Raw genomic sequence first — 21,208 nt, 5'->3', positions numbered from 1 at the left:
TCTTTAAAAATCCAACTTTTCTGTCATTTCTTCTGGGGAGAGCTGAGCATGTGTACATGTTTATCTAGGTAATATATAAGAGACTGCTGAATAAGCAGGAAGCAGTGATAAATGCTGCAGCTATCACCTGTTTTGCATGGTGCTTTCTTAGTGGAGTTGGAGCTTTCAATATATAACATTCTCATGCAAGAATGCCATTACTTTAAAGAGTGTGTGAGAAAAGTTGCTATAGCTCCTTACAGCCTAAAATCTGGTTTATTTGTATTAAACTCTGGGCTTCCTCTTGCATGGGAACAAATTTACTGGAGGTTTCCTCATTTGAATACATTAAGTATGAGGCATCGGCATTCCTCAGAGCAGCAGCTGAGAAAGAGTTACTCAGCTAGGTTACTTTTCCAGTTGTGACTAAGGGGCCGATTAGCAGTGTCCGGAAAGAGACGGCAGCACCTAGGTAAAAATAGATGGCATTTGGAGAAGCTGGGGGCTGTTTTGGAGATCTTCAGCTGCAGACTGAGAGATTGAGGCAAAGAGGCGAGCTTCAGGAAGGAGTATTACAGATATGAGTGTGGAAGAACTCCATCTGCAGGCAGAGGTAAGGCAGGGAGTATAATGGGATTGGATCCCCACACTGAAAGGCCTCTGCTGTGGGAGGGATGTCTGAGCTGTGTTCTTCACTCCCCTCTGAAAGGAAGGATAGTGCTAGCACTGATCTTAATGTGAATAAACCAGCCCACTGGGTGTAAAGCTTTCTAGGTTTTTAGGCTTTCTATTAAGAATTGGTACTGTAGCGCTCTATCTGAGGAAGGGTAATGCACATGAAAGTGCTGCTTCAATAGGTTAACTTGAAGGTGATCAGCTGCTACAAAGAGACCAAGTAATTAAGTGGGGTGGTGACCACGAGATTGTATTTTGCTTTCCATCTTTCACAGTTATAACTTTGTCCTGTAGCAGGTTGAGTGGTCTTTCTGTGTTCTTCCTGTAGGATGCTGAAGCTTCTATTAGGTTACTTTAGAGCTCTGTTGTTCTTCACTGACCTGTGCTGACTTAGCTACTGTGTTGGGAAAGGACCATCTGCACGTACTCTGATACACTCCAAATGAAACATAGAGAATGTAGAGTGCTGTCTGCCCTATTAGATAAACTTCAGTCCAGTGCAATTATTTAAAACACTCGTTTTTGTTGAAAATGGTGTGCTCTCCTTGTCATTTAATAATGTGTTAGTGAATTAGATATTTCACAACATAAAAAAGCAAGAAAGGATGTATCCAAAGTCTTGTTTTGTAACATCTAGCTCAAAAGTACTTCATAAAAAACAGGCAAGGAATGTGTGTAAGTTGAGGGTTCTGGATATTAATGAACCTGCTACTCCAAAAGTGTATGGGCATGGTGGGAGAGCGTGTTACATCTGTTTTCATGTACTCAGAAAAAAGGCATGTCTGCTGTACCACACGTGCTTTTTGGATCAGTGCTTTTTACTTGCAAAGACTGTAAAAATGTATTTCAAAGATGTTACTAATTCATCAATAATGCACTGATGAATTTGAAAGTGGGTAAGAGGTACTTTTAGATTTCCCTATGGCAAAATGCAAGCTTTTCCTGTTGAGCTTTTCTCCATTATTTTTTAATGGAATATGTAACTGATGAGATTGCTCTTCCTTTACTTGATTAGTAAGCAAACTTTCTGCCAATTAGAGCAAAGGTGTAATGGCAGTTCTGGTGAGCTGATGTAACACTGACATTGGCATCCTGTCCAAACTGAAGACAAAAGGAGATCAAGTTTGCAGTCACAGTAAGTCTGAGGTAAAATATTGTTAATAAGCTAATTTACAGTATATCATCTTTGGTGTAGGAGGACCTTAACTAAATCAGTAGTTTGGGAAGAGTTAAAGTTGCAGCTGACAATGGAGAGCAGCATCTGGTAACCACAGAGGAGAGATTTTAGTGAAGTATATTTAATGTAATGTAATCTAAATACTAATAAGGTGTAAGCAGTTATTATTTAGCCTTGTTAGTGTTTATATTAGTTTAAACTGAAAAAGTTCTGCAGAGTGACTCTTGATGTTCAGTGGAGTGATTTTCCTCGCTGTATTAGTTACATGACATAGCCTTGTCCACGTAGTTTTCACTTTGCTCCAGCATGTTTATGTATCTTAGTAACTTAATACAAAACTCAGTATTTGATCCACTATGGATATTTTTATGGTTTATGCACTGTTGTAGACTGATGGGCATAATGCAGAGGTACTGAGCAATTTCTAGTGGAATTCACTTTAGGTGCCAAGGCCCAGGATTGTCAGAAATAATTGTCTGTGCTGTAGCTGATGACATTTCTGAGGGAAGAAAAATACCATGACTGATACACATGCAAGCAAGTAAATATCTTCTGCCCAAAGAAAAAAGCATTTGTTTATCTAGCATTTTCAGGAGGGGTCAGAGGTAGAGATGATATGGAGAAAACTTCCATGAACCTAATGGTAATGCATGGCTCTGATAAGGGCTGTTCTTTAGGCAATTACAAATATTCAGAAGTGAGGTATTTGCTTTGTAGAGCTTTGTGATACGTAGATAAGGTATTCAAGAAACAAAAATGTTACCATTTAAAAGACACTAAAGTGTCCTAATGTTCTTTTCAAATGTCTAAGTTTTAGCAAAAACTCACCATTTTGGCGTAACAGAACACTTAAAATGGGAACCATAATTACCTGTAAATGAACCTCTCACATACAGTATGGTTATATTTTTTGAAGAGATGGCTGATATTACACACAGAAATACGTAATGATAGTAACCAATGATGTAAAATATCCAGCACACTGTGGTCTGGCTCAGTAGGTTGCTGGGGAATACAATTTACTTGTCATCCATTCTCCCTCTATTATTTAATTGTTCCAGATCTGGAATAATCTGAAGAGGGTGCTGTAGGAAGGTTGAGTCTGGGGATATATTTCTGTACACTTGTGTATGTGGGACAGCCCTACAGGAATTACAGAAGCAAAATAAAACAAATCAGATTTCTTTCTTTCTTTTGTTATCAAGACTGCTAGACTTGGCAATAAGAGGAGGGGTGTTCCCTTAACTCAGCATCTAGACTGATTTGAGATACTGTCATAAGGTATTCAATAACACATTCTGAGCCTTATAGATGTCCGTGTTTGAAGGGTAGCTGGTGTAGTCTAAACAGTGGAAAGCCTTATGCAAGGAAAATATCTTGAAAAGGAATGATGTGGTAACTTTCTTTCTTGACAAGTAGACTGTGTGGATTGCTTGTGCTTGAAAAGCCTTCAGGTAGTGTTTTGGAGTAATGCTTTCTGGTTTCATGGTTGGCAGGGAGATCAGGACATGCCTTCAGGTTTTCCTGTGCTTTGTTGCAGCTCAGATGGGATGTAATGAGGCTGTGTTCTCTGTGCTAAGGAAGTGCAGACGAGCAGCGGGCTCTGTGGTTGGCCTTCCTGCAGGGACACGCTGCTGCAGGTGCATCTCCCACTGCAGCTTTCGTGTGCTTTTGGCATAGTATTGGATACAGTTGGTAGCGCTGTTTCTGATCTCAGGGGACCTAAAACTTATGCCTGTAGAGGCCAAAACTGTGTTTAAAAGATAAAAAAAACGAATAATGAAGGCCTAACGTGATGATTTTGCTCTTCCGTTGTGCTGGAGCTTCAGCAAGAAAGGGGGAACCTGTGTAAGAAGTTGGGCTTTCAGAAGGGTCTTTTTGGATACTGTAGAATGAATTCTTAGCTTGTTTCCTCGTCTTCCATCATGACTTCGAAGGCTGCCTATTGAATCTGATCATTTTCTTACACAGACGTGCACAACATCTGACACATGTGCAGTTCCACAACGTTCTTCCATTACGTGCATCTCTCCCTCTGTGGAGAGAATGAGAGCGCAAACTCATGATGGGCAGTCTGATGGCTGGAAAAAATACTGAGTCTAAATTAGTTCGGAGTAGAATATGCTCTTGGTTAGATTGGTGCTAACAGATGAGAAGAAAATGGAAGTTACATTTTTTGGGGCACGATTAAACTTCTAAATGTGTAAGCAGAGTAATATAATACTATATTTTTATATGCATGTCTATTATTTAACTTAATAAATGTGGATGTTTTAAAATACAAGCCTGACTTCTTGTGCAGTGGGGTGAATGCAGAGGATAGCTCTCAGTTAACCACATTTTTTTATTGGAGAAATGTATTCCCGTGACTTCAGGTGTAATGTATTGGGTTGGTATAAAGCAGCTTGTTTGGGTGAAAGTTGTGTTTTGAGTTTCCTCTGTGCGTGGTTCAATGTTTTGTTTGTTTTTAAAGCATTTAGATTCTACAGAGAAACTTTATGGTTTGAAGCAAACGAGTATTGCGTATTTTTATTTGAATCCAGAGCAATTAGGAAGCCAGAAATAATTTTTGCACTCTTAGAAGATGCATGAAATGGAATAGCATGTACAGCTACGTAGCTTTATCGTGATTGCAATATGTACTTAATGATTTCCCATGCAAAACCCAGGTTGTCTTGTGGCCGCAGTTAGAGTGGAAGTTAAGATTGCTGTGACTCATTTTATATTCAGTGATCATTATAGAGCAAAAGCTTCTCATGTCACATAGAAGAAAAAATTGTGATCTGATAAGAATCTTATCAAAAGAAGACAATAATCCTCTTAAGGATTCTGCTGTCTTAGGTCAGCAGCAGGCGATCATGGCTTTTTTGCACAGGTGTTCCTAAATAGCCTGGAACTTATAAACAGTTTTGTATGGCTTTTTTTTTCCTACTTTTTTTTGCTGTCCAAGGATCCTAGAGATCTTGAGCTGCTGGTTAGAAGATTCTAATCCTACCATATTCTGATATTTGTCGTTAATAAAAGATGAAAGAGTAAAAGAAGTATAGAAAGTTGCAGCTGCAGCATTAACCATCACTTACCCTAACATTGGTCCTAAGGTCAAGTTGAATTAAAAATGAACACTTAAAAACAGCCTGAAGGGCTCTTTACTGATTTTGAAGGAAAAGAATACAGTAGGAGCAGGGTGACCCAGTGGAGCATATAGTTACTGTTGTGTAGCTTTGCTCTACCTCTGTAATTTGAGAAATCACTTGGAAAATGAGTTTTGTGTTTGTTTACACTGTGCTCCTGTCTCAGGTATTTGTTATACCATTGAGAATAGATGAGCTGAGTAATTAGAAAGCATTTTGTTGCTAAGTTCAGCTTATTTTGTTCTTGCTATACCTGTAGCTTTTGCTGTTCAAACATACTGAGTTTAAACTCTGTGTATTTGAACAGCGTTGTGCTGCTGTGTTTAATTTAAACTGCAGCTCTCTGAGTAGCAGCTGGAAGAACATACCTGGATGAATCAACAGACTGGTGCCCTGGTGCCTAAAATGAAAACAAATATATCTTGTTTGTGGACATACATTCATTTTTAGGTAAATGTAGAAAACAGAAGTTGAAGAGTGTATGGTTTTTGTTTTTAAGAATATTTGGCAACCATGTGCTGACAGTTTCTTTAATAACTCCCTTTGATGTTGTCAAGTGGCAGGACAGCCATGGAGAGCTGCTCTCTTTGGTAGTAGTTTAGCAGACCCAGTCACTTTGACTCTTCTAAATGAAGGTTGGCTTCTACTTTGGAAGTGCAGTTTGGTAATAATCTACCTAACACAACAGCGTGAACTTTCTGAGCCAGTGCAGAGGAAACTTGAGGCAGCTCAGGAAAATTGGCCTCAGTAATTCTTGGTGTTTCAGCAAAATATTTTTGTCTTATTTGGGGATTTTATGCCATGTATTCAAAATAGGAAATTGAAAGAATGTGTGTGTTGGTTTGTTTTGTTTTTGTTTTGTTTTGCCAGCCCTTTTTAGCCCCCATTAAAAATAAATAAAATCATTGGGTTTGAAATTCCATTAAAATGGGGAGAGACAGAAAGCAGTCCATAAAAACTGCCATCAGCTTGGGGCTTAAAAATAAGTGTTTGTTTCATGTGGAGGCGAACTTAATGCAAATAGTGTGATGAGGTTATTAAAGATGTCACACAAGTGTCAGGAAGCTGGAGATATGCAGTTGCTTAATCACATCCAGCCCCTAACCACTAATTCATTCATCGTGTCTTGCTTTAACACTGCGAGCTTCTGCTTTCCTTTTGGAATATTCTGCTCCATTAATTGCATTACCTGTTCCCCACACAACCTCTTCTCTCTGACTTTTCCAAGGATATAGCTCATATGCTACCTCATTTCTTTTCTCTCTTGGCCTTTTAGTACTTCCTTCTTGCTCTGCCACCTTTGGCCTCTTGCTCTCCCCCTCTTTTAATACTCACAAGTTGCTTTGCCATTCTTCTATGTCTTTTGAAAAATTTTTTTAGTAGAATTCCTCTTCTATCATTAATTTGTCGCTAGAATTTGTGTCACTTGAATCCTTTTCTGTACTTCTTCTGCTATCTTTGACCAGGATTGGTTTTGGCTCAAATGTAGTTGTAGGCATACTCTGACTGTCTTGGATTACTTCGCTAGTCCAAACTTCCCATTCATTGCCTAACTAATGAGAAGGTGTTGAAACATGTTGTCAGCTTACTTAAGGAAGGAGGCATTGCTACGTGATTATGAAGAGGCATGGTTCCTGCTGCATGGTGATTATTAGTAACAGTTATTACATACTGAATATCTTGTGAGTCACTGTGTTTCTGTGGGACGTAGAACAGCATTTTGGTGTACCTGAATACCCTGATAAGATCGTTTTCCATTAGGTGTTCATGTGTTCTGAATACTGTCCACCAAATACTTCCTCGATTACATGTTATTATCTGAAATGTTTCATGTAACACTGCTTCATAATGGTTTCATCGTGTTAATTTAGTGATGCATAAGAGTACCCAGACTTGTAGTACCTAGAGCACTTCGGAAGCTCTCTGCTTGCTTTAGAATGACACATCATCAGTGTATGTGTACATCAGTGCTGTCCTCTTGCAACAAATACAGATGTAGTAGTATTTGACTCTGCTTTGTCAGTAGCATTGACAACTGAGCTTATAGTGGTGGTCAGCTTCCAAGTTGAAGGATGTCCACAGCACAGCCACCACTGGCATAATGAGTGGTGGGAGGAACATGTGCTGATCACAGATTGACAAAGTATATCCTAAAGGCATTTTTTCATCCAGTCCCACTATAGCTGTGGGCTGAGCTGCATTGGTGGATGTGAAGAGGCTTGAATTACAGTATGCACCATGCTCATTGTGGAAGCAGGCAAAACATTTACTGGAAGTTCCATATATAACTCAGAGTGCATCCATAAGGATTATCTCCTGAATATTGTAATGCTGTCCCATGCACATTCAAGGCACTCGCATCAAATACTACCTGTAGATTTACACTGCTTTCAGGCTGCTTGTCTCTGTAAATGCTGAAAGCCTCAAGTAAGATGATCAGTGACTATCAGTGTTCTGCATGTGCTGGAAACAGTATGTTAGTGTTGTGCTTTTCTTCTGTGTCTTCACTCATGAAAGTTGCCTTGAACTTGTGGCACTGCATTTATTGCAGTGTGTGTAATGTTGGTACTGGTTAGACTTTCTGTATTGGGAGCACAGTGCCCAGCTAGCTGCCCTGCCTCTGTAATTATTAAGTATAGAGAGAGGACCAGGGAAACAGCTTTGAAAAAAAAGCCCCTATTAGAAGTGAATGATTACTGACTTCACAAAGCATTCGTAATATTGACAGCCAGTCATGAACATTAAATGAACGTAATCAGCTGAGTGATTACTTTTCTTAAGAAGTGTGTGTAAGAAGGAAAACATTTGTACTGCTTGGCACCTGTAAGACCAGAATTCCACTGTGAAAAGTGGCATGTAGAAATGTGGCCAATGTATGGCAGGTGAATGTGTGACAGGACATCTGGTTAGCTAGAGGTTTGGGCTTGATTTTTGGTAGACCTGCTCTTGAAGTGATCTCTTCCAAGGACACAAAGATCTTCAAAATTCAGCTCTGCAACCACAGTGATCATCCAGTTTCAACCCCCTGTTATGTGCAGGGTCACCAGCCACCAGACCAGGCTGCCCAGAGCCACATCCAGCCTGGCCTTGAATGCCTGCAGGGATGGGGCATCCACAACCTCCTTGGGCAGCCTGCTCCAGAGTGACAACACCCTCTGTGTACATATGTATATTTTTAAAACGAATAAATGTTCTGATAATACATACGTGGGTGCAGGGTAGCATTTGTGGATGTGCTTACATGTAATCTGCAGCATTTATCTTGTTTAATTCTACGCCCTCATCTGTCTTTGGTCTGACATTTCCTTGCAGCTGCAGTGCTTTCTTATTAAATCCCCACCTTGTTGTCTTCACTTCTTTGATTCACAGCATTATACCGTTCATTGCAAAAGTACAGCCTGAAGTGGAACAGGGAGATGATCCAGGTGTTTGTTAACTCTCTCCCCTTCATTTTTTACTACCACCATCATGACTATGTTCAGTACCACAGCTCAGTTCTCTGGATGCAGTTTTGCTAGCCAGATGCAGCATTTTACTTTGCTGTGATTTTTCAGTTACTCCTAAATAATATTAAAATATGAATAGAACGATAACATATATTTTTTTAATGTGTGTGTATGTTAGAAGGTTGCTGTGAAAGGATGCTTCCAGATTTTTCCTTCTTCATTTGGTAAAGAAATCAGAAGGCAGAGACCGCAATGGTGATTGAGGAGAAGGGATGGGCTGGTTGGGTTAGGATTATTTTGGATAAAGGCTATTCAGAGGGAAACTGATTGACATTGTCACTTAGAACTGGTATTGGAGATGCTGCAGTAACACGGTCCATATCTGAAAAGTGTATGGTTCTTTTTGTCAGTTTTTCAGATCACTTTATAAAACACTTGATTTTGTTAAAGGCTCTGATTTTCTTTCTTTATTTGTTCAGGTTTGTTATTAGTTGCTGTCATTTGGGCCAATTTCTTTGAATCTGTGAACGTTCAGTGTACTTCCCAAGCTCTGTACTATGTTTAAATGTCTAGAGAGAAAACTTGACAAGCTTTTCAGCATGAAAATTAAGCCAGTTCTTGTGATCATCCATACGGAAATTGATCTGCACTTAAGTTTTGTTTTGATGAATGTATATTCTCCTATGCATTGGATGTAAATCATACGTACCTCTCAGTGGTATTTTGATTTTATTCTATATCTGAAGGTATTGTAGATCTTTATACAGATTTATTACTGAACTTAATCAACTTCCTGTTCCTTCAGGTTTATGTGGTTACAATGGTAAGCTTGAAGTTTACTGTATTTCAGTATGTTAGTGTTACATTCTAACACAAGAGTAAATTGTTGCAAAATGCGTTGCAACATCACAATGTCTGTCTGCTGAGAACTAAGAAAAAGGTTTGCAAGAGGTTTGCTATTTTGAGTTGGCCAGTTGTGAACATTTGTAATGAGCTGCACTTGAAGTTGTTCTATTAAGGAGCTGAGCTCTGCTGTGGGGCTGGATGTCTCCCAGTACCAGTAATGGGGATGTGAGGGTGGTGGCGGTCTTTCAGTAAGGCCTGCACATCTGTCAGAGAGGCATTAGGAGATTAGGGAAAACACCAAAAAAAAAACCCTTCTAAAACAAAAAGAACTCAAACCAACTGATGATGTGATCGCAGAGGGAGGCTTGTGAACTTAGAATAGTGATGTTATTGATTTCTGCTTGGAGATTTCCTGGTTCCAAGTAGAAAAATATAGGCGCTGAGTGTTACCTATTACCGAAGCATTGATACTTCTTGCAGTTTTACTCCGCACTGTGAATAGCAGTTTGTTTCATGAAGAAGAGCAGACCTGACCAGAACAAGTTTGGGGTTTTTCTTTGTTTTGTTTTGATGAGCTTGCCCATACAGCTTGCCTGGTTGCTGACACAGTTGGCATGAAATTCGTGTAGCATTCTGCAATAACTTTTCTTGAGATGATCTCGATTATATTTTTCCTTTCTTTTCCACACCTCCAGATGCTTTGCTGAAAAAATAAGTAAGCTTTTATTAGATGTTTAAATGCTTTCATATATATATATTGATATATATATGAAATTAATGCTGACATTACATTAAAATTAGTGTCGTTCTGAGTCACTGGAGTCTGGTTAGTCTGGTTATAACAACACTGGATTGAAACTTCTGATGGATTCTGGTTTGTTTTCAGCCTGTGCTTACCACTGACTGAGATAAACTTGTCAGCCAAAGTGAATGCAGGCAAGGCATGTAGGACAATGCAAACAAAATCCCATTATGTTTATGTAACATCATAGATTTCATTGATACCATTTATGTGTTGTAAAGATATGTACTGGATTTGTGTAAAGAAGAGTACAAGTTAGAACAGAAGTGCAGTTGGTTACTTTTCAAGAGCATTTTTTCTCTCTTTATTTTTTTTTAGTTTATGTTTACAGTCTGTCTCCAGGAATAAATTGCTTATCAGTTAATTGATGATTGATTGCTAGTAACAGTGAATTCCATTTTCTTCTTTTGTGTCACTTGAGAGCAATTGAGAAAGCAGTAACGCATTTGATCACAAAAGCTTGGATTCCTCAGGCCCTTTGTCTCCTTGTAGACTTCAGACTGGTTCCTGCCTTAGGAAGGACACTAACAGAAATGGTCTCTTTTGCAGTGACCAAGGGCTGATGACTTTCTTTGGCTCCTTCACCTAGATTTCAGTGCAGTCTGCTGTGAGGCATTTGAATGCGTGTGACATCTGGCCAGTGCAATGACTTCAGAGTGGCCTGGTTTTGTTACCTTTGAACTTCAAGAAGTGTTTGGTTTTCTTTTCCTGCATTGCTCTTCCTGTTGAAGTTCTGCAGGGCCGTGTTTCTTCCATCTTCTGTTCCACAGATAAATAAAAACCCGTAGGATTGTGGGATGAACAATTAAAAGGATGTTGTGAAGCACAGTATTATAACTATACCACTTTTTCCCACTTAATTTGCTTTGGATGCAGCTGTTGCAGAGGTTACCCAGATCTTAGAAGTAGGAGATTGGTCCATACAACCTGCGTTTGCCAAGTAAACTTTGCCAAGATTTCAGTTGATTTGTGGGGTACGGTTTGATAGTTGTTGAATCCTGCCACAATGACACTGCTGTTCATTGAAGAAGGTTGAGTAAATGTATTGTGCTATTTGATGTCAAGTCATAACGTGTGTAGCATATTTATTTGTATCACCATCCAAATTTACTCTTTATGCTTTTCAGTAATTAAGCAGCGCAAGGAGTTGGTGCCAAGTGCTGTGGCCTTGTAATACTCAGTAGGTCTTTTGAGTTGATTCTAGTACTGTTACGCATATGGTTCAAATTCATACAAATTCATTAAAGCTACTCTCCTTAAAACTGCTGTAAAACTGTTAACAGCATCCAGTGTTTACCAAGTATTCCTTGGCAAGATGTACTCAGTCATGTATCAAGGATAAGAATTTCCTTCTCAGGTTAACTTTTATACTGGTATGTCCAAGTTTTAAGAAATAAACATCAATTCTCTGCTATTTAAGTTTTTCTGGTTGAAGTTAGTAAAGTTTTCCATTTGCACATTGGATTATTGCTCAGAAGGCCATTTCTAAACAGACCATTTGTTAAACAACGAAAAAAGGTAGATCAAAGGAAGCAAAGCCTTCTCTCATTTGAAGGCATCTTTCAGAATAAAAATAGGTATTTCATGCAGCTTTTCTGCTATTCTTAGCCTTATGTACACGAACGCTGGATAAACCAGGCACTCTGTGCATTCTTTTGATGCATTTGGTAAACTAACAAGCCACTAAGAAGTTGACATAGGAGAAATAATAAGCATACATTCTATTTTCTTTATTGCACAAGTAATTGTTACTATTTTATGTATTAATGCATATTATGTGTTTGTAATACAGCAGCGCATCCTCACTGTTTCAGTATAATTGCTGTTGATTTTGTTATGGAAAATATCGATGTGGAAGTAATAATTCTGAAATGTTGTTTGCATAAATTTAGTCCTACTGTAAATTCATATCTATTCATATAGAGTTGTCAGTGGCATGGTATTTTTGGAAGTAGAAATTAATCAAGTTTGATCGATCTTAACAGTTCCTTCATTCTTCTTTGATGTGTAAGTTGACAATGGCATATGTCAGACACAGTAACAGTAGAAGTACCCTATAGTATTAAATCTCGAATGCTTTTACATTTGTATTTTCCACTTAAGCCTTTACTTCTTTTGTTAACTGTATTTTCTTAACAGTGAATAACTTACCACTACAACAAATTGCTCAGGATCTCAAACACAAAGTAGTAACAGTTCCTATAAGGGGTCCATTTGTTTATCTAAGCTCTGTCTTATGAAAAGTATTTGAATGCTGCTTTTCTTTGGAATTGATGTTCAAAAATAAATCCTGTTTCGTGTAAAGAGATGCCAGACTCACAAAGATTTTCTTTCTTGTTTCATAGACGTTCCATCTTCAGAGCAGCCTGAACTGTTCCTGAAGAAACTTCAACAGTGCTGTGTCATTTTTGACTTCATGGACACGCTTTCAGACCTTAAAATGAAAGAATACAAGCGCTCCACTCTTAATGAACTGGTCGACTACATTACAATAAGCAGAGGCTGTTTGACAGAGCAGACTTACCCTGAAGTAGTTAGAATGGTGAGTTTCTTCTTTCTCATGGTCTCTTTAAATCTACTTGCAATTCCAGTTACATATTGTGGGCGAAATTGAACCCTGGAGTAGGTGGATTAAATGAGGCCTTTGGTTTTTATTTTCTACTTGCCATCACTTGGGGATAATTCTCCAAAGGCAAAATTATTAATTTTTGTATGTGCTTAATTAAAGTCAAGACGATGGTTATTATAGTGTCAGAAACATATGAAAGTTTCCTGATTGAAAGACCCAGCAGAGGTATTATCAGAGTCCATCTCTTTCCCCCTGCACCCTTTGCCTCCCCAGTATAAATCATGGATTAATTTTAGAAGTTTTTTTTTTCCTTTGAACTTTTTCCAAGCATTTGATTTTGTACAGAAGCTCTGAGATAGTTACTCGTGCACACTTTGGCCTGCTTTTAGACAATGTATGGTAAAGCTGCTGTAGAGAAACTGTGAAAATGTTATGGTTATATTGTATGCTGTCATAGTGGTTGCTGTTTGTATGCAACATTACTCAACAGTAAAGCCGTAACTTAGATATGCCTGTAAACTGTCCAATAATGGTATTTTCAATCTAAAAGTGGTAACAGTATCAGGTGTTATATGGTGAAGGATATCCTTTGTAATTGGCAAAATCAATCAATGCATTGAAACATTTATTCTGTTCTACCATATGGAACTCTTACAGTCTGCTGTCTAAATAAGAAGACAGTTGTGAATTTGGTGATGCTCAAACATGAATAGATTTTATAAAGCATTATATGTGCTCCATACCGCTTTCCTGCGACGCAGTTATATGCTGTACTGCTTGTCTGTAATACTTAAAAGTAGCTGAAAATTGTGCACTTAATAGTGAATTTTTTAAAAAGCAGAATCAGAATGAAGATGTATGGAAAAACATGTAGCTCCTTAGTCTGAATGCATTTTCAGATGTCTGCTATAACATGATCAGATTCTCCCTCTTTTCCCTTACCCTCCCTTTTGCCCTCCTCTACTGGAGAAGTCTTCTCAATGAGCTGCTTGTCACTCTGCTGTGTTACGTGTTCAGTATGTGGTCAAATGCAAATTCAAATCTGAATACAAAATTACTTGCTCTTTGTCGAGTTCTTCTGCTTACACTCAATTTGCAGCATCAAAATGGTTTGCAAACGTTATTTTTTTCTTCCTTGTACCCTTTGGAATGAACTGATGTTGTCATACGATTTGTATAGACCGGGCACTGCTGGACAGATAGCTTCAGTAACATTGGGGATCTTTTCTGTTTGCAGAAGACACCCGCAGTCTCACTTTCTGTGGCAATTTAGTATTTATTTTAGCCTTTCTGTTACTGAGGTTGCACTTTCTCATTGACTTCACGTACGGTTTTTTACTGTAGCAAGAAGTTAAAAGTATTTGATCCATACCTGCTTGTGAAGTTCAGTTTTGAGTAATAAATCATAACAGCAATCTGTACATGAGCTGTAATGAGACACAGAACCCTTTTGCTTGCATTTTCTACAATCCCTGCAGTCATTTATGTAGATTCACTCAACTGTTTTTATCTGAAAGAAATGATGCATTGCCTAAATAGTTTGAAAAGCACGGTTTTAAATAATTCACTTAAATATAGTGTGGTACAGAGCAGTCACTGAAAGTGAAGATAAAGTGTAAAGTTTTTCCAGTAGATTTCACAGATGTTTACTAATGGAACCCCAGGAATTTCATCCCATCTCATTTTTGATGGAAAGCTGTTTTCTCTTGTATTCCTTTTGTTTCATTGTGCCCTTTCTCACCTTTCTTTCTTCTGCCTTGTATTTGGGGGCTAATGCTGAACTCAAGCTACATTTTAACCTCAGCACCAGGAAGTTTAAGGAAGGGGAAGAGGAAAGACTGAGAGTATTCTCAAGTCCCGTAACAGGCTAGTCAGTGACTCAAGCCTAGATTCTTACAAATAAAAAAGGTTGTTACTATTATTATTGTTATTTTACTAAATAATTTCTGGAGAAAATTAGAATCATAGGATATGCTGAGCTGAAAGGGACCAACAAGAATTGAGTCCATCTTTTAAGTCAACACAGAGCCTCCCAAACCCAACCCATTGTCTGAGAACGGTGTCCCAGTGCTCCCTGAGCTCTGGCACTCCAGGCTGTGCTCACTGCCCTGGGCAGGCTGTTCCATGCCCACTGCCCTCTGGGACACAGCCTTTCCCAGACCTCCACTTGAACCTCCTCTGACAACTCCATGCCATTCACTCAGGCTCTTGGTGAGCAGAGGGCATTAGTCTGTATTAGGGGTAACCTGTCACTTTGTGCTATGGCGTGATGTTTGGTGTAGCTTGCTCTTTGCAATAAATGCATGTTCTTGTTTCAAGTATAAAGTGTTTTTATCTGTTTTATTGAGTCAGGCTAAGCTGTACGCAGTTGACTTCATGAGCTCACTGTGCAACTGCTGCTATTATCTGTACCTGAGAATTTTCATTGAGGTCTCCAACTGTGTCCACAAATGTCCTGTCAAGTTGACAAGCTCTGACCTGTCACGAGAGCAAAGAGAATAGCAGTTTTGTGTCCTTTCCAAATTGACTGCCTGCCTTAGTTGTCATGGGAGTGTTTTGACTGAAAGGCTGACAGCTTAAAACACAGAAAAATGGAGCACAAATGTTCTGTTTCTCTCTTGAAGTTTTAGTCTGTTGTGTTTTGCTCACGGATCCTACCTACATAGTGATGTATGAATGCAGAGAGTAGTATTTCCTGCTTGACTCTTTGGGCTACTGCAGTTTGGAGCAGGGAAGTATTCTAAACATTAGGGAAAATAGCAAGAAGCTGGTTTGCAAGTTGTGCTGTTGTTTAAGTGAAGAAAAAAAGCTGCAGAAGCCTGAAGCAGATATTTAAAATGTTACTAATATTTATGAAGAAGGATTAATGACTAAACTGCTTTCTTTAATTAACTGAAGTGCCAGAAGAATTGATATCAATATGGTAGCCTTTTCTTAAAGTTTTATTAACTACATGTGGATTAGCATTCCCTGTTCAGTGACCCAAAAGAAGTTCAACTTTACAGGTACTAGGATAGAAGAAATTGCCTAATGATCGCTTGGGATAGAGTACTTGGGTAGTTTTAAAGCTAGTCATCCTAAATTCATTCATTAAAATGTAAGTGCTAATTTTTGTATGGCATGATTTCACATCAAGATATATGCGATATCACAAGAGAAACACTGAGCTATTTGGCAGTCTTTGTGTTTGTTTCTTTCAACCACTCACTTTAGCTTAATATATACCGAAGTGCTGAATTTGTTATTTTGAAAAAAAAAAAATAAATAGAATTTACTAATGGTCATCAAAGCAAGTTTACAGTGGCCTTGTCGCTGTCATCAGTGTCACTTAATGGGAAGGGTGGTTGGGATTTGTATTAATGATTTAAGCAGGACAGATTTATTCCCTCAGCTGCTGCTCAGTGCACTTCCCCTTGTTTTGATGCCTTATGCAGAAGGGCACATGACATTCTTCAGAATTAGGCTAGTCTTTGTATAAAAGGTCCTTGCCAGTTGAAACACAGTCTGCTAAGAAGGAAATGCCAGTAATATGACTTTATGAGCCAATAATTGGACACTTAATCTAAAATTTGCGCCTGTCTGAGCAAAATAGGAGACTTACACGAACGCAGCTGATTTTGCTGGTAGAATAAGCAATGGTAGTTGAATGAAATAAATGTTTATTGTCTACGTGGTATCCTGCGGGGTGTTATGTAGGACAGTTCTTTGTGTTTCCTGGAGATTAAGACATAGATTGAAGAGACTCATTTGTGTCTCTTGAAAAATCAAATGAATGGGGAGCTTGACAAGCTCCTAAATTGAGAAACCTGGATAAATCTCCTTGTTGATGAGCAAGACTTAAACTCTCCTACTTGCTTCTCCAACAATTGCAAACTGAACCCCAGATGTTTACTGTGATGTTTATACAACATCCGTGGATGCCTGCCAGCCCATAAGAGGTGGACAATGAAACTTTTTTGAGATCTACCTTGAATAATGGAATATTATTTTGGTCTTTTTTCTTTTATATGCAGAGATGACCCTAGTTTCCTATTCTCTATTTTTGTTGTTGTTGTTCAAAACCCCTTATATTCAGTCTTACCTTTTTGATCCAGCAAACCCTCATTTTGTTGCTGTTGGTTTAGATACCAGATTTAAAATCGTAGTGCTGAATGTGGTTTTGAGTTTAAGAGAAATAAACACAATTACTCTTCTAGGAATTGACAGATAATGCCTCTTTGCAAAAACAATTTTTATGTAACTTCAGGAACTGTGCAAAATAGTAGGAGTTAATCTTGAGTTCAGCTTGAATCAGGAGATGTTGGTTTGAATGCATCTCAAACACTGAAAGAAAGATGCAGTGTTCTTTCACTCCCCCAAAATTAACTTGGAGTGAGAACTGGCACATGGATGCAGCTGTGATGGAACAAGCATGCTATTGATGTGAGCAGACATGGAAAAAAAATCATTTCATACTTTTAAGTTCTCTGCTCTCTAACGTGAGATTTGTCAGTTGGGTAGGAGCAAGAAATGAATCTAACCGGTTTCTTTTAGGCATTGTTTTCAAATTCCTCTCTCAGATGCTTCTTAATATTCATATCTTTATACACCTTGTTTGTCCAAAAGCCCCAATGCTTAGTAAAGAGACTGCAGCGTTCTGTGCACTTGAAAAAAATCAGTTGGAGGCAGCTCCTTTTGCAGCAGTTGTCCCTAATAATTTTTCTCGACAGTATGTAATTACATTTAACTTTATCCATTATTCCCCCTGTTGGTTACGTAGGCTTCTCAGTCGTCAGATGTTGTCTGCATAATAGGACAGTGACTAAGTCTAAAGCAAAAAAAAAAAACAACACCAAAAACCATTTTGAGAAGCGCTTGTGTCAACTGCAGCTTTGTTTGTTTGTTTGGTTTGCTTTGTTTGAGAGGAATGTACACTCTCACTCCCACATTTCGGCTCTGTCATCTTCCTAGCACTTTGTCTGCAGTTCGGCTCAGCATGAATCTTCTGGGAGATTGTTTTCCTGGATTTTGTATATCTTGTTCTGCTCTTCAGATAGGAGTCCAAGACAGTAAGAGTTTTGTAATACTGTCTAGAGTTCATGTGTTGATAGGCTTTCGCTTCATCTGATGCCTGCTGTAGAGATGAGGGGCTCCTTCTGCTTTGATTTCTCAAAGGTAATTGAATTATTGCTATCATGTTATAATGGTATAGAATGACATGGCCATGCAGTAAACAGAAACCTGCTTTACTGCATCATATCAAAATGTTTTTACAAGGAGATAGTGATGAATAAGGTTGTTAGTAGTGGGGTACCTCACGTGTGTTGCATCTAGTGTGGCATTTCAGAGCTCTGATTCCCAGCAGGGAGATGGTGTGTCTGAGCGTTCTCCAGGGCCATGACTGTGTTAGCACTTGCAGCTGGGAGTCTGAGCGTGCTTTTGAAGTACGTCTCTCATTTGTTCTCACTGTACTTTGTTGCTTGTCGTAGAGAAGTTTGAGAGTGTGTGAATTTGATTCATTTGGGATCAAATGTGTATTCTAGAGGCGTGCCTAATGATCTCAACTTGCAAGTAGGCATCAGTAAAAGAGAGAGCTAGAAAGTAAGCAGTTCTTCCAAACATGTATAGTGTGTGTACTCAGCACCTGTGTGCCAGGTATGTTGTTCTACCAGACTACTCCAATTGTGCTTCCCTGCTTGGTAACATAGGCATAGCTTAAGAGATCTCAATTTTACCCCTTGCATATCTGTGTGTGTGGAAGCTGCCACTACTAAAGTGAATGATGGTAAGCTAACAAGTTTAGGAGCCTTGATCTAGAGCTAAATTCCGTCAGGTTATTGATCGAATTTTTAGAAGAAAAGATGAGTAGGACTGTTCCCCATACTCCTGCCGCATGGCCTGGACAGATGACTGTGTTCACAATCTGATATAGTTAATTTTTGTGTAGCCCAGCCAAAAGTAATACTGCTGGGCAAAAAGAAGGCATATAGTATTCAACTTGGAATGACTGTAATCTGGCAAGTGATGGTGCAGGAGGGACTTGACCATCATGGGTGAGTATCTTGACTATGTTAATATAAGTTTCTGATACAATGCACTATTCAAGAGCGGAATGGTCAGGCTTTTTATGCACATCCACAACGTTTGCTGTATGTATTTGAATGCATTAAGAAAATAAAGGGGGGAGCTCAAAGGAAGGTAGGAAAAACAATCACAGGGTTAAAAACAAACAAACAAAAAAACAAATCTGCCTGGGCTCAGTAGATTTGTCTGTCCATTTAGCAGCAAAGATATTGAGAGCTGTTTTATATATATACATATATATATAAACATATACTCATAGATGAGGTACTGCATATGCAAATGTATTTAGAAGGAGATACTGAGAAGATCTGATGGTTTAGCAAGATCCAATGGGAACCAGGCTACTTCAGCCTTGAAGCCAGGAGCAGCACTGCCCTAGTCAGTTCAGTGGTTAAAGTCAGGGTTGTAAGAGCTGGTGGAGTCATTAATATTTTAAAATGAAACTGAATTTTTCTTTCTGTAATGTGCACTTCAAACTTCTGGGAACAGTTAAGTGGCATATATAGAAAGATTACAGTTGAATGACTGTAAATCCATGAACAGTACCAAAAAAAACCCCACATATGCAGATATATTTCAGAAGGATGTCAGTGCCTGTATTATGAGCTCTTGTTGACTCCTAGTTCAAATAGCTTCCTATATGGCCTGATTACATTTTGTTGTTACCATGCATTGTTCAATCATGGTATGTGCAGATAGCCAGTTTCAATTTCTTGTAAACTTGGGGTTTATATGGACAGTTCCACTTACTGCAATATATTCAGTGGTCCTATTTTTATATAGCTAATATATTACACTTCCTTGTATGTACATTTATTTTCATTTAGGGCTACGTTCAGGAAAAATATGACTGATCAAATCCTTGTTTCAAGCAGCATGACGTATGAGCACTGAGCTGGAATAGGATTTATGATGTGTTTCTGTAACATCCATGTACTTTATGGTTTCTCTAGTGAGGGATGGAGAGAGGACTTCTCATTGTCTCCTGACTTCAGGCTTTTAAGCAGCTTAGTGCTTTATTTTCTTAAAGTTATTTCAAACATAAACACAGGGATAAAATCAGAACTTCTTGAAGCCCGTTACTTCAAATTTATTGTGTGTTCATAGTTTCCTTGTCCTGGATTGCCAGTTACCACCCTCAGATCAGTTCAGAACTTACAGTTCGTTCCTTGTGGTGGTACCAGGACAGCCTTGCCTATCTTCCCTTTTGTTTTTAATAAACTTGCACTTAACCATAGTTACCTGGAGAAGATTTTGTCAGAGTTGTGCACCAACACTGAGCTTAGAGGTTTCTGGGCACCTGTAATTCACTGTGGCATTTCCAACATGATCCCGGGAATTTTTGATTCGGTGCTGATGGGTGAACCTCAGTGGTTTGTTGAATTTGTTTCTGGCACTTGGTTATTCAGATTGGACATCCTGGGGAAGGACTGTTAGACTTTTGCGTTCAGTTGGTGGGTATCCAGGAAGGGATGCTCTTGGAGGATAGCATGCAAGCAACTCGGAACATGTAATAGAGGAGATTTGTCACGATAGAACTTTCCAGAATATTAGAGTTCAGGTTCACTGTACAAAAATATCGTCGGGGCTTGGAGGCATTCCTAATTGGTGGAAGATGGCAGTCAGTATTGATCAGCAGTCATTTGTGTTGGCTGTGGGAGAGGAGCTGTCAAAGGCTGTGCAGAGGCTGGCAGGGATGTCCTGTGGCTGGATGAGCCAGCAGAGGTCAGAAAGGAAGTGATTTATCGATTGAGCCAGAGGAATTTTGGCGCTCTGCTTGGGCCCAGGGACAAATGCTACATAGCTACCTTATGCCTTGGTGAGAAAAATTATTCTTCCCAGATCTGGTGTGTTATTTCCCCATTGTCGTGTGATGGCTGTCGGTCTCTCGCACAGCTGGGCAGTTCATGCATGGAAGAACTTGTTGCCTTCGGTTCTCCCTTAGAGGTTTGTGAACATCAGCCACCCAGAGGCTACTGATCTAGATAAGCATGCTGTAAATTGACACTGCATGTAAATGAGCTCTCATGCTGGGTTGTGGTGATTAATATAACTGTAATGGCACACATTATCTTTTAAAATTATGATTACCATGGGAATCATTTGAAGATAACCTGTTCCATCTGTACTCCTCAGGAGAATGGCTGCATTTGGGCTCCATGTAACTTATCTTTACTCCCAATGACAAAGGAAAAAATAAAGAAAATTACAGAAAGCAAACTATATGAGAACTCTCACCTTGCATTGCATTTCTTGCTGTATTTTCTTATGCAAAAAAAAACAAACCCTGCTTTTGAGTTGTCATGAGACTTTTAATTCTTACTGTTAAATACACACTCTAGAGTTCTCTGGTTTTGTTAGAAGCTTAAGATTCAAAAGTCGGTCCTGTCACTTAACTAATTATTGCTGAAACCTTCATTCTTCCGTGGTGCTGCTAGGGCAACTGTGAAACTTGGATCAACTTAATTGAAGTCCTACAGCAATTTGAGTTCAATTAGCTTGTCATTCTGGTAATATCTA

The 21,208-nt window shown here is 38.9% G+C and overlaps 1 protein-coding gene across 3 annotated transcripts in view; it reads left to right on the top strand.

Annotated features, from left to right (window-relative positions):
* PPP2R5E (protein phosphatase 2 regulatory subunit B'epsilon) overlaps positions 1-21,208 on the top strand; it is a 67,177-nt gene that overhangs the window by 25,811 nt on the left and 20,158 nt on the right. For all 3 annotated transcript variants that reach the window (XM_072337587.1, XM_072337585.1, XM_072337586.1), the window contains exon 3: positions 12,402-12,598. In XM_072337587.1, the coding sequence (XP_072193688.1) occupies positions 12,402-12,598 (197 nt within the window). The remainder of the gene's footprint in view (positions 1-12,401; positions 12,599-21,208) is intronic.

This window comes from Excalfactoria chinensis, chromosome 5 (genome assembly GCF_039878825.1).
Source record: "Excalfactoria chinensis isolate bCotChi1 chromosome 5, bCotChi1.hap2, whole genome shotgun sequence".
NCBI classification, from domain to species: Eukaryota; Metazoa; Chordata; class Aves; order Galliformes; family Phasianidae; genus Excalfactoria; species Excalfactoria chinensis.
This window is presented reverse-complemented; position numbering and strand designations above follow the sequence as displayed.